At 34.8% G+C, this 19,939-nt stretch overlaps 1 protein-coding gene across 2 annotated transcripts in view; it reads left to right on the forward strand.

Moving 5' to 3' along the window:
- LOC149530201 (SET domain-containing protein) overlaps positions 1-19,939 on the forward strand; it is a 258,306-nt gene that overhangs the window by 199,799 nt on the left and 38,568 nt on the right. For both annotated transcript variants that reach the window (XR_016359071.1, XM_089811070.1), the window contains exons 10-11: positions 2,420-2,484; positions 16,961-17,017. Coding sequence is in view for 1 of the 2 variants with exons in the window: in XM_089811070.1 (XP_089667196.1) it covers positions 2,420-2,484; positions 16,961-17,017 (122 nt within the window). In the remaining variant the exon portion in view is untranslated. The remainder of the gene's footprint in view (positions 1-2,419; positions 2,485-16,960; positions 17,018-19,939) is intronic.

Here is a 19,939-nt window from a genome sequence, read left to right on the forward strand (position 1 = left end):
ACGGCCAAGAATCAGGGATGTTCTTAGTGAGTGTCAAGGACATTTTTTGCGAGTCAAACTAGATCGAGACGTTCTTTGTGATTGTCAAGATCAAGGTTGTTGTTAGTGAGTGCCAAGAATGAAGGACATTCTTAGTGAGTGACAAACCATATCAAGACATTCTTAGTAGGTGTCAAGATCAAGGACATCCTTATTGAGTACCGAGAATCAAGGGCATTCTTAGTGAGTGTCGAGAATCAAGGACATTTTAAGCAAGTGTTGAGATTGAGCACGTTCTATATAAGTGTCAAAACTAGATCAAGAGCATTCTTAGTGAGTGCTGAAACTAAGAGGACATTCTTAGCTAATGTTGTAATTCCTAGAGAGGAATTAAGGCAAAAATTCTTAATCTTTGAAGGTTTATTCATCTAGGAGGAAAGAAACACTTAACCAAAGAGAAGTGAAGTGCTTCCATAAATCAATATAAGTCCTGTTTTTTGGAATCGTTCTTAGAATTTTAAATATTTTCAAATTTGATAAGCTTATATTGTAGTTCTAACCCCAAACTGAATCACCATTTTAGGGTTATCAAATTCCAACTGTAAAGCAGGATGAGATCATGGTTGAGGACACCCAATTTGGAGAAGGGTGGACTGTAATGTTCCCATTTCTAGAGTAGGTTTTAAAAAAAATAAAAAATAAAAATTAATGAACAAATGGATTATAATAAATTATAATGTAATTTTAATACATAATATTTATTATTATAGTTAACTTATTACTCTAATATACATTAAATTGATATAATATAATATTATATCAATAGATATAGTAATGTAATGAAAATAATATAATATATACCAATATATATTATCATAACATATTAATTGATAATAAATCAAATATTACTATCAATACAAAAAACATTAAATATTATCTATACTAATTAAATGATAATCAAATTGAACTTCTCTCTCTCTCTCTCTCTCTCTCTCTATCTCTATATATATATATATATATTATTAGTACTTAAGTATCATTAATTGAATACTAATATCATTAGTTATTACCATATAGATTCTGCAATATATAATATAACTGTATGTATACATGCATGCATATATACATACATACATAAATACATAAAACTAATAGTATGAATATATTAATCATGTGAAGAATGACTAACATAATAGTTGCAACTACTAAGTCACAACCCTTAAGGAGAGTTGTTACTCTTCCTTCCCATACATGGGATACTTAAAGACAACACAAGATAAGAAGGAAAGATATCAAATGAGGGAAAAAGGAACAAAACATCAATATGAGATAGGTACAGTCAGTGATACAATCAGCATTACAGGTACAGTCAGAGATACTATCATCAGTCATGAGCACTGGAGTCAGGAGTCAAGATTTCATTCATCATTTTGACAACAAAGAAACACATCTTCTTGGCATGTGTCTATATATATAAAGTCAACTTTTAGCCAAATATAAATAACTAAATATTTAGGCAATGCATAAATACCAAACATCAAGTAAGAGAAAAGGCTTTATCATTGGCAGCTAATAAAATATATATATTCTGGACTGCAGCACATATACAATCAGCATTATTATGCCAACATCCGATTTTTCCTTTTATCGTGTGTCTGTGTGTGTTCATATATATATACTACATAGTGCGTGTGTGTAAAATGAATCAAATAATCGGACCTTACATACCAGCAACAATTTTTTTGTACAAATCAATACCTGACAAAATGCAATCAGCAAGGAGATATAAATTATATAGGGTATTGCAAAATTGAGTTAAATTGATCCAATTGAATTGACAACTAAGTCCAGGTTTTCGTGTGAAGGGATCAAGTTACATCAACCTAGGAGGTGGGGACATGGGGACATTACACGGGCCAATATACAAGAATCCAGTAACTTAGGCTTAAATTTAAGCACTTGAAATTTCTGATAATATATGAAATTTATAAATTTAATTGTTGTCAATTTAATTGCATAGATTTTATCATTGATTTAAACAAGTTAATATGAATTAAACATTATTTTCTTTAACTATGAATATAAGATCGTACAACAATTGGTCAATTTCTTCAATTGTAGTTGCAAGTGGATGTGTGAACTTCTCTTAACTTATTTTTCCTGGACAATTATATTGATTAATATTTTCAGATACTAACGAATTTCTTCAATTGTATTTGCAAGTGGTGTGTGAATTTCTCTTAATTTCTTCTTCATGTTGCACTAAGATTTTTTTTGTTTTGGGGTACTAAGTCCATATCTTGTATGGACCCATGAGGAATTTCGTTTTTCTTTTCTTTAATTTTTCAGGGGAGAAATTCAAATAAATGTTCTTGTTAGCATTTCTTAGAGAAATATCAATTTGTTGAATATATTTGAAATATTGATTTACTTTTTGAAGGTCCAGATGTTACATTTCCTCCTGAAGAGGAAATACGAATAAGCTATGGCAGCAAGGGGAATGAGGTATTTTTCTAGGTTCCTCGAAAAGAAGCTGTTTGGGTTTATTTTGTGTCTTATTCTTTCTGTCTTTGGTATGTCACACTGATAGATAACCTCTCTTAATATTTAACTATTTTTCTGAATGGTTCTTAAAAAATGGCTAAGATATTTGTTTGAAATCTATGTTATTTTGTTATCACCCAATGACAACTCCCTTTCTACACATTTTTCCTTGGCTTCTTTTCAGATGGATAAGGTCAGGGATGACACTTTGTTAGATGGTATAGTGCTAGCTCATTAAAAACAGGTGGAATAAAATTTGGACTGGATTAGTGATTTATCTCACCATTTCGTTGTGGGCACCAAGCATTTAGTGGAACTTTTATGTCACACTGATTGATAACCTCTCTTAATATTTAACTATTATTCTGAATGTTTTCTTAAGAAATGGCCAAGATATCTGTTTGAAATCTAGGTTATTTTGTTATTTCTGTATGACAACTGCCTTTCTACCTATCTTTCCTTGGCTTCTTTTCAGATGGATAATTAAGGTCAGGGATGACACTTTGTAATATGGTATAGTGCTAGCTCACTAAAAGCAGGTGGAATGGAATTTGGACTGGATTAGTGATTTATATCACCATTTTGTTGTGGGCACCAAGCATTTAGTGGAACTTCTTTGTCATCATATATTACCTTCTAGTAGGCATATTTTCTTCTAGGGCCTTAAGTTAGTTCTGCATACAATGACTTTTCTACCAACCCAACATGAATTTTAAAACATTGAACCTCACCACAGATAAGCATGGTTTGTCCTAAAACAAATGTCTTCGTATGGACTTGTTTTTATATAAAGTTCTTAACATGAATAATCTCCAAGTAGAGGGTGGATGTGGCCATCATATTTCTCAATTGTAGAGGATTGGAGGTATTTCCAATCTATTTCTCACTATTTGGCATCCTTCAAAATATTGATGTCACCTCCAAACATTTTCCAATGTTCTTAAAATGCTTCATTTTCTTACACTTCGTTTATTTGTTGGCCTCTCTGGCTAGTTTGCAATAGGAACATCTTTCAGAGCGCCTATTCCTCCGTGCAAGAATGGTCAAAAGAATGAAGAGGCATATTATGGATACATTTCTATTCAATGCATATTCTTCTTCACCCATTTTGAGTTATCGTTTTGAGTTAAAATATGTTCTCCATTACTGATCAAGTGTATTTTAGGGTATGAAACAAAGGTGCAAACTTAGTTTCTCATGTGAAGTGGATGTTACAAGTCAAGAAAAGGTGCTAAATGTAGGATCTTTTTTTATAACATAACTCATGCCAATTCACAAAATGGGCATGCTATATTTATTGCTGAGGCCACGCTTCCTGTTCTATAATTGTTAAGAGTTGGTTAATTCATGTAAGCACTATAAAATGTATCATCGTATATTTGATGTAGTCTTTAGTCTTTCTATTGCAATACATGGATTTTCCTTTTTTACTTTCTGATTACTCAGTAGACTTGTCACAAATGTCCCTGGTAATATAGAGGAACATGTTAGTTTTAATCATAAAGCCTATCTTATGGTTCATTAATGTACTCCTGGTTTCCATGTTTTTTTTACACATGTGCTTGCAAGAGTTGCTTGAAACTTGACTCTTCTGTCTAATGTGATCAAAGCACTAGCCAGTTGTTTATTCACCACCACAGGATTACTACATTTATAAAATATCTTCCTTTTTAGCTGTTGTGGAGGTTCTATTCTGCATCCTCTCATGACTCTGTGATAATTATCATGATGAATATTGTGAGCTACCAATGAGTCAAATCTTTTATGTCATGTGAGTGATTCCTTGGTGCATATGTCGTATGAAAAAGCTAAGGCGACTTATAAGTTCTATAGTTAATTTTACATCCTTGATGCATTATAACGTACTGTTCAACCTGCTTTACATTAGGTCTTTTGTGTCTATTTGCCATTGTCATTGGGGTATGGCTTGTCAAGGCCTAGTTTTCACATTCCCTTTGAGACCTCAGGGGAATACTCCCCCGGTTCTGCAGAGCCTTCAGTAAAAAAGGGCCTCTTCTAATCCTATGAATTGGTTGGAAACCACTCTTTTCTTGTTGATGTATCACTCTCTCTGTCTGCAATTCCTTGTTTCCCTTGTCTCTCTCTGGATTTTGGCATTATAGGAGACGTACTGTGGTTTTGAGCAACAACATCATCCATCTATTATTAGTAGCATAAACCAATATTCAATTGGTTTTCTGTCTGATTTACGTGGGTGTGGTTGGATCAAAGAATTGATTTGTTCACGTAGATGCTGCATTTCATTTAGGTATGGGAAAAATATTTGGTTGTTAGCAATCATTCCAATTTCAGGATATGAGTAAAATTCAGCTTTTGGCTCTGAAAAATAATCTTGTAACACAGTTGCATTCAAGGAGGTTTGGATAAGTTATGTTGATGAGCACAAAAGCAGTTGTGGGTAGAATGTTGAGTTTAATGAATAACTAGAGTGGCCAACAAACCAAAAAGAGTTTTCATGGTCGTCCAATCCCATAATTCTGCGTTCTTGCACTTGTTTTGTAAAGAGTATAACGCCTTCCAGCCCCCTTGGATCCTTTTTGATCTGCAAGTATCCCAATTGAGTTTGTTATGAAAATCGATGCCCAAGTATTTGAACTCTTCCACAATCTCAAGGGGGCTATTTTCAAACAGAAACTCGTCTTGTATGCCCCTATTCTTCTTCAACGAGAAGATCATAATTTTAGTTTTGCTAGTGTTAACTTGCATTCCTACTTCATGACAAAAATTTTCTACTGCTGTCAGGTGCTCTTTCAAACCTTTAGTTGTTCTAGCAAGAATTATGAGATCATCTGCATATAAGAGCAATCTTATCACAAAGTGGGCCAGCTGCACCTCCTCACCATTGGTCTTGTTTATCCACTCTTCTAACTTGTCAATATAGAGCCCAAATAATGTTGGAGATAGAGGACACCCTTGCTTAACCTTGATGTTGCTGTCAAAATCTTTTGATAGCGCTTCTGTCATTCTGATTTTAGCTTTGACCTGCTCATATAATTTGCAAACCGCTGACTTAAGTTCTTTAGGAACTTCCAACTCTTCCATTCTATCCCATAATTTATTACGTGGCATAGTGTCGAATGCTTTTTTAAAGTCGACGAAACAACAAAAAACCTCGTTCCCCGGAGTGCCCCAAACTTTCTCAATCAAGTGTCTAAGAGTGATGTCGTGATCTATAGTAGAGTGTTTCGGTCTAAAGCGTGCTTGCCCTTTTGCACGTTTGCCTTCTGTTTCAGCCCAGTTGCTGATTTTTTGTTCTACCAAGCTGCCAAAGAACTTGCAAAATAGTGGATTGATCATGATGGTTCGGTAATTAGAAGGATTGTTTATATCTCCATTTTTGTGGAGTGGGATCACCACACTTGTTGTCCATTTTACAGGGAAACCTTCTCTATTGACACTGTTGAAAATTTTAATGATGTGTGGTGTGAGGGTTTCAGCACCCCATTTTAAGTATTCAGCTTGAAGCCCATCTATATCTTGCGCTTTACCAGCAGCTAACCTCCTTATGCCTTGAATAATATCTTTTTCGCTGAATAACTCTCCTGTAGTCTCTGTTTCCATGGTTCTACGTTCTCCTAGATCACACTTGTAGGGAGTCTTGGCATATTCCAGCCATTTGGTTCCTATTATGTTGTTCTCTATCTGAGTTTTTCTCTGCTGAAGCTCTTTCCAAAACTTTTTGGGGCTGTTTTTACCAAGATTGATCAACTCGATTCTTCTCTTGTTTACGTACTCTTCTTTCTTCTTTTTAATCAGCTGATCATACTCTTTTCTACTTTCTTTATTTATGTTCTTTTTCCAATTTCTTTTTTCTGTTTTACATTCCTCATCAAACCACGGATTGGCCGGAAAAGTGTTCTTGGCTTCTCTTGTGGCCCTAGATCTTTTACACTCCTCCAATGCTTTAATGATAGTAAGAACAAGATTATCCTTGTCCATGAAATGTTGTTTATCAGACTCGGGATGGTTTCCCAGAACCCTAGACAGTCGCAAAAGAGAGTTTTGGAAAGTAGCATGGTTTTCTTGTGTCATTAAAACTTTGCCAATCGGAATCATCTTCCTCTTTTGTAAAGGTTTTGGGAGAATATGTTGATCTTTAAAGTGAGTGGCCACCCTTATCAAGATGGGGTTATGATCAGATTTTAGCTCCACGGGGCAATCCTCTATCTCAAAGTTAATTATCTTTGCAACATATTCTTGCGAGCATATAATATAATCAACAACACTTTGTCCATTGTATCTTTTGCATGTGATTCCACCTGATTTAGGCCACTTTTCCAAACCATTACATATGACCATGTTATATAGGCAGCATAAGCCTAGTAATTCAGCACCAAAATGATTAATCTTTCCCATGCTATCTTGTGAACATCTTTTCCATTTTTGTGTCCCTTCTTCTTCAAGCCAAACTGGGTCTCTGCTTTCATTGTAACTCTCCTTAAGATTGAGAGTTTGGTTGTTTGCTGTTCTAGCATTGAAATCCCCTATTATCATTATTTCCCCTAAAGAGCTAAAGGCTGCTATGTTTTTTTTGAGTGCAGCGAACGGGTCTTCTCGATCCAATCTATGCTTTTTATACATTTTTGAGCCTTTTGGGGCGAAGTAACAAACAACCACCCTTGTAGAAATCTGATTCTCTGTTATTTTTATTCAAATATACTGCTTGTTTACATCTTCTTTCTCTAAGTTTACAAATTTGGTCCAAGTTTCTTTTATTAGAACGGTGATGCCTCCATGCCCCTTACCATTATCTATCTTCTCATTCCACAGTGATACATTCTTATACCCTTCAAAATCTGGAACCCTACATTCATCGTGCTCATGAGTCTTGGTAAGCATAATGATGTCATTATCTTTAGCTATTGGCCCTAACCCAGGTCCTCTTCTCCAAGGATAACCTCTACAATTCCAGCTAACTATAGTTAAATGTTCCTGGGTGGGCTCGACTTCCTATTTATTGTGTGTGATTTTGTCTCCGCTTTGCCATTTTGTAGCCACGCCCACTTGCCGTTTTCTCTTGCTGTTTTCACTTTTTCCCATTCCTTCCTCCTTTCTTCTTGCTGAGTTACGATGAGGTCATCATCGAGATATATGTGTGTGCCTGTAAGAAACTTCCTCTTGCTGAAAATGTTGTTTTTATCTCCTGTATTCCTCATTGTCACTCTAACATGTCTATCTTTGCCTCCTCTAATCCATTTTCCGATTCTTTGTGCTTGTATGTTTGTTCCATGCTAGTCTAATTGGTCTTTAAAGAAGTCTTGAACTAAATCCGTTGTTTTCTCCTGTTCTCCATAGATAGTCTCGTAGCCCTTTGATGATGATATTTGCTACTCTCATTTCTTTCTTTTCTAATCTGTCTCCGAACTTGTTTTTCTATGTTGTCAATAGGAGTGTTTGCTGATCCCTTTACTATGTTAGCCCATGATCTAACTTCTTCAATTTTTTCTCTGAGTTGATTCTCTTTTATTTCCATATTGGCCATGGCATCTTGTATATTTTTTATTTGTGGGTTTTTGTCTCCTTCCGTAGTCTCTCCTTCTCCTGTAGTACTTGCTGCTGTCCTCTTTTCTCCTACTTTCTTTAACAATATTAATTCATACTCTCCTTTTTCCATATTAAATTGCAATTTTTGAATTTGTTCTCTAAGTGACTTGACCTCTGTTGCCAATTTCCAGTTATCCTCAGTAACTCTTTTCATTGTGATACTTTCTATTTGGCTCCTCTCTTCAAGTGCTCACACCCTTTCCTTCATAGCTACCAAATTGTTCACAAAGATATCTAGATACCACGTCATAGGTGTCCTTGTGGGGCTGTAATTATTTGGCAGCCAATCTTCCACTGTGTCTATCACCTGAGAATTATCCGTCTTCCCTTTACCGTTAATATCTCTGATATTATCAAACCACTTAATTGTTTCAGAGATTTTAGTCGGCCTCAAATTTATTTCTCCCTCCCTTGCACTGTTTGAGATATGTGGAATCGGTTTCGGAAGTAAAGCTGCTAACTTCCCTCTTTTTGCATTTTTAAACTTTCGTATCTTTCTCCGCCTAATTATTCTTTTATATTGCTTGGCATTCACATAGGTGTAGTTTCCTCCTGTGGGTGGTCCACTGGCTTGTGAGAAGCTCAAAGTGTTTGTGGGTAAATTACCATTTGTCCCTCCAAGATTGAATGAACTCGCGTGTCCAGCTGAGGGTCCTGGAAGAATGAGGAAGCTCCCTTGATTCCACTTGATGATGCTGCTGTGCATTAAACTATCCCCGTATGTCAGGACCAAGCCACTGTTACCAGAGATGTCATTGTGTTTCGTAGCTTCTCCCAGATTAGTTTGTTGTTCTGCTGTTACAGGTGCCCTGACTATCAGATTCTCTGCCACCCTGTTACTGTCAGATCCTGTGTTTTACAAGGTGGACCCACCTAGTTTTGGCTGTGCCTCTGTTATCTTTGTTTGATCAATCAATGATACTTGTACAAGTATATTTTCTGCAGATGTTTCTGTGATTTCCTCATTTGTTCCTTCCATGAGCACCATATCGTACCCACTGGTGCCTTGTTATAGATTCTTTATGTTGTTTTACCGTTGTAAATTTACCAAAGCCAGGAGAAGTAATAAAGGAAGCCTGAACAGGTGCAAACTGAAATGTAAGAGGTAAGAATAAGGGAAAAGGCGTACCTGGGATCTACCTATCTGCCTATTGGAGTGTTTTCAAATGGAACCGGACTGGAGCCCACTGAAAGAGAGGAACACCATAGCAGACAAAATCATCATCTGGAAGCCCGCAAATATGGAAATGCATAGTTTAGGTTTGCCTGCCTTTGGCTGCTTCCTGGATCTTCTTTCTTGCTTGATATTTGGCTGCTTCTTGCTTGATGAGGATGATTCTTCTTCAGTTTTTGTAAAGAACATTGTAATCCTCTTCTTCATTCTCTACATTATCATTCCTCATAGCTTGATATGAATGTGGGTACTTTGTCACAACATTTTGAGATCTCTCTGTCTTTTGAGGAGATGCATGAGTCTTTCGATTGTGTGCTACAATAGTAGACTAATGAGCATTTTCAAAGACATCATACATCTTGATTTTTCTTACTACATATTCCTATAAGGATTGGGGAGAATTCATTCATACATCTTTGGTTTTTTTTCTTTTGAAGGGGAAGAATGTAGTCTGACAATCATGGACCTTCTTCTACATCCAGTTTCAAGCATCTACCAATGACTACACATTGTGTAGGGATATATTGTCTAATTCCGTTTCACTTTTTGCTAGACCGTCTTGGGCTAAAGGATATTGCAACAAAATAGCTGCATGCAGAGTTAGTGTATATTTTGAGGTGGATTATTTCTTTTTTCCTTTTCTTATGCTTTTTTCTCCTGACTTGGATAAAAGTATTGTTGCTTATTTTTAAAGCTAAATGAATATCTCTATTTTTTCAGTTTTGTTCCACCTTTTCCTCCACTTTTTTCTTTGACGAAGGTTATTTGTTTTTTAAATTAATTTGGAATTAATTAAAATAGTTTATATTTCTTATTCTTGCTATAAATTCTTCCTCTTTTGTCTACAAGTTCTATTCGTTCTTCTCTAGCTAGATCTAGATTACGATGTCCAGATTTAGTTAAGTTCTACAGACTTGCAAGCAATTTCTAGCAATTAAGTGGATTCAAGCTTGGTTTCCTAGTAAAGTGTTAGGCACTACCTCTATGAGCATTACTTAGATGCAGTTTGTGCAAGTGTTTCATCTTATTATAAGAGAGGTGGGTCTTGTGAACCACAACTCATGAAATGGGTCAATGATTTCAACTCGAAAACTATGCAATTAAATCTTGGTAGCAATGCCATAATTTGACTTGCTGTGGCAAATATCTCCTCCTTATCAATCAATGAGCTAAAGGTTCTCTATAATAAAGGGTTCATAAGAAGAGTTGCCAAAAACTCCTGGCACACGTATCCCCGTATCCAATTTGGAAACGTGTCCAATATTGCTTGGATACATGTTGAATATTGTACCCATGTCTGCCTAAAAAAACTTTATTTTCCAATTATGCCAAATACTATGGGATTTGATTTTTTAAAAGATTTCATGTAAATCTTGCCAAATTTGATTTAAAAAAAACTCTATTAAAGTATTAAAAAAAAAATGGTTTAAACAAAACTTGCACCAAATGAGAAAGACAAATTAAAATGTTTTTCTATTTCAGCAACCCACTTTTTGGGTTATCCTCTAATGCAACTCTACTATGTTTACATATTGTGAAGTGATAAATTAACTTGTAAATATTTATGTGTCAATATTGCTTTTGAGGTAATGAAAACCTCCTATAATAACTTAAAAACTATGTTAAAAATATGTGTATGTGTTATTTATTAATTTTGTGTCCAGCTGCATCCATATTGGCGGTCTTAAAAAATGGCTGTATTTGTACCCAATACCGTATTTGTATTTGTATCCATATTGGTATCCATGTAACTTTGTTCATAAGTCACAACACTTGTTTATTAAGGTTTTTCAAATGGGGTAGCAAGCTACTTGGGCTTGACCTTGGCTGAAACTCCATGGTTAGGTGCACATGAGTTGGAATGGTACTAGGATGGGTGGCCTCACAAGAAGGCCCAATGCTTCACCTTAATGAGCATCATATAGCTAGAAAGAATGCTAATTGTTTCATTGATTATCATGAGAGGTAGGTTCTTGTGAAGCACTACTTATAAAATGGGTCAACGAGTTTGACTTTAAAACTACACATAGCAATATCAGAAAGTGATAGTTAAGTTTCTCTTATTAGCAACAAAGAGTTGCATGATAAGTTGAGTTGGTGAAACCTACGATATTTGCTGTCTTGAAAAATGAAAATGTATAAAGGAGCAAGTCCATACAAGTTTAAAGTTTTTCTTATTAGCGATGGGGTGTTACATGAGTTGTTGCATTATAAGTTAACCTCGCAAAGCCTCAAAGCTACTTGTTTTGTCTTTTAAGCATTTAAAGTTCAGAAAATAAATATAAATAAAGAAGTCAGTCAATAAAAAATAATTTCTTGATTTGAGAAAAAATAATTTGATAATCTAGAATAAGAGCATATGGTTTGGCCATTGAATTTGAATTCTTCTTTACAAAGTGCTATTAATTTTATATTGTTATTGTTAAATGGCTCTTATGCTGCCTACATTTTTACATGTTGGCTTTAAAATATGAAGATGTTATACATCATTATTTAAATACAGCCAAATGATTTCTAATGTAATTATTCTAATGGTTTGTGACCATTTTGAGAGTGCTCACAAATAAACATTTCAAGGTGATATTTTGAATGAATTTATTGTAAAGGCTCAAAGGAGATGTAGACTTGCAAGCAATTACTAGTAACTAAATGGGTTCAAACTTGATTTCGTGAGAAGATAAGATAAATTAAAAAATGTCCAATAAAAGACATTGAAGAGGGTTGACAGGATTCTCAAATACAAAACGAAAGGCCTCTCACAGTAGGTACACTAAATGACAGCCAAAGAAAAGCAACAACATGAACAAACTAGTAACAACCAAAAAAGTATTTTGGAGGAGTGGTCTCTATAGAAAACCTCGAAACCCCATTATAAAGTCGGCACAACAGAGAACCACCTTGAGATAGAAGGATAAGTCAAAGAGTTGATAGTGCACCTAGAACGCTTGTGAAGTTTCTTGGAAGAAGATGAAAGTTGCTTCTAGTAAGAGCTTTTGGATCTTATGGATCTGGAATGGCTAGATGGGGGACCAAGTTGGCACTTGGTAGTGTGTGCTGATTGAAGCTTGGAGAAGGAGGTCATATGATGACAACTCCATACTAGCAGGGTGCTAATGCTAAACTTTATGGTATTGAAGCCTAATGATCTCTTAAAGATGAAGTACAGGACACCCTGTATTAACCTGAAAATCGTGGAGAAAGACTGAAAACCCTTGAAAAAGATGTAGAATTTCCCTCTGATCTTAGAAGATAGGACACTAAAAGATGAAGTGGTCTTTAGTTGCAACCTCCTCGATGCAACATAATCGGAAAATCATGTTCTCTCTGTCAATCTAATGATTTGTCTCGATATAGAGTGGATGTGAGTCCTCTCTGAAAAAATTGAGAGGGATTTAGAGGGAATGTGACTTGTGGTGGGATAAGTATGGGGGTGGACAATGTGTCCTTCATTTGGCTTTGAGAAGTGCTCAATAGAAAACACTTGGGGTGAAGATTATTGTGGGGGTTAACCCAAGTAGTGTTATTGGGAAGACAGACTGGATGGAGAGACAAAGAACTTAATTAATGAGGGGGATGGGGGTGGCAGAGAAAGAACACAATTAGCTACAGTTGCACCACCACATCAAGTCCAATAGATAAAGAGTTAGGAATTTAGGAGGTTGGATAAACCACTCGAGAGAACTAAATTAGAGGATTGGTAGAGCTGGATGAGATGTTGGCTATACTTTTTGAAAGGTCTTGAAGCATCATCAAAAGATCTATGAATCCCCAAAATAGAAAGATTTGTAATGCGCATAGTATATGTGGTTCGATTATGAAGGGGGTCTTAGTAACCCAAGTCCATGGATTAAAGTACCAAGAATGAGAGCATTGTCGGTTGCAGAGAATTGAGAGACATGTTGGGTAAAATTGTGGCTTGAATTCTTCTTAATATTTGGTGTAAACTGGTTTGATGTTATCTGTCTCAGTTTACACCTAAATGTCAATTTGAGGTTGTAAAACTAATGAAAGATATAGCAAATATCTGCTCAAGGGATGAAGCTAGTGGATAAAGAAGGGATGAATGCAAGTACAACTTGAATTGGAATTCACACTTACACTAAAGTTCGAAACAAAAGTGCACTTGGAAAATAAATGAAATTGAATTAACATTTGAAATAAACCCTCGTATAATCGCACTCTTGCAAACAACTAGAACACTTGTAAGAAATGCATGCACAATCTAAGCATAGTTCCTAATAGTTATAACTCTCAATATAGATCTCAGATTAATTTCCATTCCGTGTTCTTTCAATCCTAGAAACCTAAGCAAGTGATTTTGCTTCCTGTCACTAGTGTGACAAGTAGAATAAAATATGAAAGGGTGGAAATTATTTGTTACTCAATTGTTACCACAACAAGTAATTTGTATAATTGAGCGACCCACATTTAACTTTGATTCAAATTACAATTAAAGCCCAAAAAATGTTGTCCTTTTAATCAGCAATCAGGGACTGAAATCTTCATAAATATAAAATCCAGATCCAGATTGGACAGTTTTTAATTCTAAAACTATTCAAATACTATTACTGCATGTTGGCGTCAGACTGAACTGCACTATGTAATATTCTACACACTAAGAATTTAATAGTTACAAATAAATGAAGTGGCCATACAATAACTTACATATGAGATCAAATTAGTAAAATAAACAAAAATCACAACACAACACAGATTCCTTGGTAACTCGAGGAAGGGGATCCTGCCTTATCAACCAACAAGTGATGAAAACTTTTGCTACTTCAGATCACGCATTCCACCATTTAATAGAGAGAATTGTAATTGATTAAAGCAACGATATCTTGTATTACTTTAATAGAGCTTCATAAGTTTGTAGTTTCTTTTGCCTATAAACATAGATACACCTTATAGGTCCTTATATATAAATTGTGGTATCTCGCATTCATTCAATTTTAAAATAGATACACCTTATATATTACTTTCCTATACTATTAATAAGTATGGACTATTGAATGTTTTTTGGAAACACCATGTAGTGATTGCTTGAGTACAAAATTCACAGATTCTAACTTTCTTACTCGCTTGAATAGTTTTGTAAGGGAGGCTTCATTTCCAAGTTTTCTCTAGTATGTGTGAAATGATTTCAAAGACGATGGGGGAAGGTGGGGGAGCAGGTGAATTTCCAACCAACTTTATTACCAAATGAATGGAGGAAGATCCATTGGATAGAAAGGAATAGAAATGAAGTTCCAAGCCGATGTCAAGTAGATGAGAGTCTTCAAAAGGAGCACGCGAGTAGGGATTGTAGAGCCATGCACCAGATGTGGCCAATTGTGTAGAAAGATTCTGGGGATGGTGGTGGTGATGGTCATAGGAGATGGTAGAATTAGAGATATTGAGAATGAAAGGCTTAATGCTTTACCTTTGTGGGCATCATCCAAATGCAGTAAGTGCTGAGCATTTCATTCATTATCATGAGAGATTACTTGTACGAATCACTACTCATGAAATAGGTCAATGAGCTTGACTCAGAAACTACATAGTTGAATCCTAATAGCAATTTCATATTTTGACTTGCTATGGAAAAATATCTCCTACTTATCAATTGATTGGCTGAAGGGGCTCAATAATGAATGGTTCATAAGGCAGAACACTTGGTGAAGGTTTTTCAAATATTCTACACACTAAGAATTTAATAGTTTCAAATAAATGAAGTGACAATACAATAACTCACATAGGAGAACAAATTAATAAAATAAACAAAATTCACCATACCACACGGATCACCTAGTAACTCGAGGAAGGGGATCTTCCCTTATCATCCAACAAGTGATGAGTTAAAACACAAACTTTTGCTACTTCAGATCACATATTCCACATTTAATAGAGAGAATTGTAATTGATTAAACCAATGGTATCTTGTATTACTTTAATAGAGCTTCATAAGTTTGGAGTTTCTTTTTCCCATAAACATAGATACACCTTATAAGTCCTTATATATAAATAGTGGTATCTCACATTTATTTAATTTTAAAATAGATACACCTTATATATTTCTTTCCCATACTATTAATAAGTCTGGACTGTTATGTTTTTTGGAAAAACCATGTAGTGATTGCTTGAGTGTCACATTCTCGGATTCTATTTTTCTTACTCACTTGAATAGTTTCCTAAGGGAAATTTCATTTGCAAGTTTCCTCTAGCATGTGTCAAATGGTTTCAAAGATGATGGGGGAGGGGGTGAGCAGCTGAATTTCCAACCAATTTTATTACTAGTCGAATGGAGAAAGATCCACTGGATAGAAAGGAATAGAAATAAAGTTTTGAGCCGATGTCAAGTAGTTGAGGGTCTCCACAAGGAGCACGCGAGTAGGGATTGTAGAGCCATGCACCATAAATGGGCCAATCATATAGAAAGATTTCGGGGATGGTGGTGGAGATGGTCATAGGAGATGGTAGAATTAGAGATATTGAGAATAAAAGGCTTAATGCTTTACCTTTGTGGGCATCACGTAGATGTAGTAAGTGCTAAGTGTTCCATTCATTATAATGAGAGATGACTCATGTGAACCACTACTCATGAAATGGGTCAATGAGCGCGACTCAAAAACTACACAATTGAATCCTAATATCAATTTCATATTTGACTTGCTGTGGAAAATATCTCCTACTTATCAATTAACATAGTTGAATCCTAATAGCAATTTCATATTTGACTTGCTGTGGAAAATATCTCTTACTTATCAATGAACGGGCTAAGGGGCTCAATAATGAATGGCTCATAAGGCAAAACACTTGCTGAAGGTTTTTCAAATGGGGTAGTAACATGGGCTTGACCTTGAAGAAAACTCCATGGTTAATGTTGCTAGATGAAATAATTGCTGAGTGTTTAATTCCTTGTCATGAGAGATGGGTTCTTGTAAACCCCTAGCCTTAAAATGGGTCAATGTGTTTGACTCCAAGACTACATAGTTGAATCTTGATAGCAATGTTGCAATGTGATTGTTAAATTTTATTTGTTAGCTACAAAGAGCTACATGATAAGTTTAGTTGGCAAAACCTAAAAGATTTTGGTTTTTCCTTTCAAAGCTTAAAATAACAGAAATAAAAATGTATAAAGCAGCGAGTCCATAACAAGTTATTTTTCTATTAGAAAAGGGAAGTCACATGAATTGTTGCATGATAAGTTTACCTGGCAGAACCTCAAAGATATTTGTTTTGTCTTACGAAAACTTAAAATTAAGAAAGTAAATTTAAATAAAGAAGTCAGTCAACAAAAATAATTTCTGGGCTTGAAAGAAATTAATTAGAAAATCTAGAATAAAAGCAGATGGTTTGGCCATTGATTATGAATTATTGTTCTTTATCTAGATATTATTATACTATTAAATGGTTGGTGTACTACCTAAACTTTTATGTGTTGCCTTTAAAAATATGAAAATGTTATGTGTCATCATTGGAATGCATTGATATGATTACTCATTTAAACAACTGTTTGAATTATTTTGTAGATACAATACCTAGTAGCCATCTGATTAACAAGTCTTTAAAATTTATTCTTTATGCACATTCATCTTCTATTTATAATTAAGCTAGTTGGAGCTAATTATTTCTTTACTTTCCCTTGATTTTAATATTTTGAATTTATCTAGAAATTCTCCATGAGGCTTAGCTTTTACAAATTGTCGTTCTTTGTAGGAATTGCTTTACCTCTATGGATTCGTGATTGAGAACAATCCAGATGATTATTTAATGGTATGGGGAACATTGTAACTTGATTTATTTACAGTTTCATTATTTTCCATTTCTTAGGTTGAATTTATTAGAAATGTACTTATTGGAAGGAGTTAACGTATAGATATTTATTGCATCAAATTTTGGGCAAAAAGAGCCTTAAGCTCTATTGATATGCAACTTATAGACTATTAGATATGTTTTCTTCCTTTCTGTTCCTCAATTTGCATCACCAAAAAAGGTTTATGCACTGATTTGTTACTCTTTTTCAAATTCAGTCATTACAATGACATTAAGAAAAATAAAACAAAATTTATTAGGAGAAATTATACGAGGTGATAGAAAGGTTATTATTAATTTTGTCATTGATTATCATGTCAAATATGGTAAAAGTTGAGGTAAGAATAGCTTCTAGTAGACAAGGCTTCTAGAAAATATGTGATATTTCCTTTTATGACAATTCATTTCTAAATAAAAGCTCTCATAGGTTTGGATGTGCGTTCTAATGGCCCGGACTATACATTCAATTACATCCATAAGGTGATGCGAGATGGTCATGAGAGAAACATGAAAGAGATTCAAATTAGAAGAGAAAAGAGGAAGGCAATAATCTAGTCTAATGGCGTCAAGTCAAAACTAGTTGAATTTTGATAAAGGCCCTTATGTTTTACTTTTATCTGACCTACTTCATTTTGCTAGACATTCAGCTATTTATTGATTAAGCTAACTTGCTAGATAGGAACCAGAAATTCTAGTGAAGTATGATAGAAGATTATAATTAGTTACAAGAATGCAGTACTCATTGATATTCAATGTCAAATAGTACAATTGTTAGGCAATAGTATGATTTCTGTGCCCCCTTTTTGTAATAATCAAGGTCACCGAGTGATGGGTACTTTGAGGCCAGTATTGGTACTGATAGGACTAATTTTCAAAAATAAAAGAAGGGGGTACTTGGAGACTCTAGAGATTGGTATTGATATTGGCTAATTGAAAATATGGAGGCATGGGTACTAAGCGATGTCAATTTAAAAAAAAATTATTATTTCCAAAAATTATCATGACATAGAAGTTAAAACTTTGAAAACAAGAATAGTGGTAAAATTTAACATTAACTTTAAAGTTCAAGTACACAAATTAAAATGTTTAAGACTTCAATGTCATTGTGTCAAAGTCCTACCACATATTTCATATTTGGTTATTAAATTCATTACCTATTGAAATTCAAAAATATTGATAATTGGATGCTGATATGTGAACTGAAAACAATATTTGGAAATCTATCATTCACTCTTCAATGTTTTGATAATATGTGGAACCATAGTTGAAAAAATCGGACTCGGCAAAAACTTAATTAGAAATGCATTTTTCTTTTGGCAAATTCAATGTGGAGATGCATCAAATGAGTTGATAAATGAGTGCATAAAAGAAACAAATTGAGTCTAGTTATATTTGATTGATTTTAATGTAAAAAGGAACAAAATGACATCCTCATTTGGAAAGCAAATAGCCAATAATCTAACAAAATTAAAATAAGAGAATTGTTTTTGTAAAACTAGTAAATTATACATCAAAACATTTTACATCTTTGTCTTCCTATCTCTATTAAAAGGAAGGGGAGAGGCAGAAATAGAGGGTCAAGTTCTAGGAGTCCATTGTGGCTACGACACATCATTCAACATGACAGGCTGTTGCTTGACCTCTACCCTAGATGCAAATGTTGTTGGCATGGGCAATGATGACTCCTTATTATCCTTGTCCTCAATGCCATACAATGTGAATCCAAAACTACACACCTGCTCTTGCATTGTGTAATGTTCTTATGTTTCAGATGGTGTTATCGTTGGGCAGAACATTGATTTGGAGGCAAGCGTATGACAATTTACAACTGTGGGAGGGAGTGCAATGTAATAACCCTTGTCTCGGCTGTGTAACTGAACAAATTTATTTTTCCAATATCCACTTCCTTACCCTATCAAAAGATTGTCATTATAACAAACATTTGGCAAGCCATGCTAGCTATCACTGTATATCATGCTGAAGACTTGAGCAGTTAATAAGGTATGCAACCAACTGCTCACTAAATCAGATCTTTGTGTTTTGCATGAGTGAATCGTTATACATTTGAACTAAAATTCTGAATTCATTTATTGTCTATCCAAACTGTAATATGAATGAAATTTATTTGCATACTGATATTTCAGAGTCAAACAATCATGGACCAATATCCACGATGCTTTGATATGCTGTTATTTGCAAATGGTAATCACATTAAATAAAACTGGAACCTGTTTATGTGAATATGTGATTGCCTTAGCAAGTGATGATTTTCTAGCATCTATATCAGCCACCCAGCTATGAATTATTGCCAGTCCAACTATAGACTTGTAGGTTTGATTTGCAGGCCCTTCCCTCAAAATGCAGCCCACAAACCCAATCACCAGCTCTGTATGCAAATCACAGGTTCCCAGAATTGAGCTGCAGGCCTCAAGAACAGAAACACGGGCTTTTACTGAACAAGCAACCCCCAAAATAGGTATCGCAGGCACTAGCGGTACACATCCAGCCTGCATTCGAAGATGTCTCAAACTTAAAAGGAGTTGCAGATATATTCAATGCCAAACGCTGCCTCCCGGGAAGTGACGACAGCCTTAGTGTGCAAAAACAACTCGCAAAAAACAGATCACATGGAGGAGAATCACAGATACTCTGCACAAATTCTCAGAACAATTAATTATCTCCTTGCAGATCAAAACTTCCCACTTACAGTCAGATACGTTAGAGAAATTGAGGCAAATTGTTATACTTCAGCAACAATTTGCAAGTCAATCCTCAGGACAAAAAAATCAGAACTTCAGACCCTTATACTTCAGCAAGGGCGTCAAACTTCAGGACCTTAGGAAAGCCACAAAGGCATCAAAGCAAATAAAATATCCAAGCATT

This window comes from Cupressus sempervirens, chromosome 11 (assembly GCF_028749045.1).
Source record: "Cupressus sempervirens isolate cs-2001-9-10 chromosome 11, ASM2874904v1, whole genome shotgun sequence".
Lineage (NCBI taxonomy): Eukaryota > Viridiplantae > Streptophyta > Pinopsida > Cupressales > Cupressaceae > Cupressus > Cupressus sempervirens.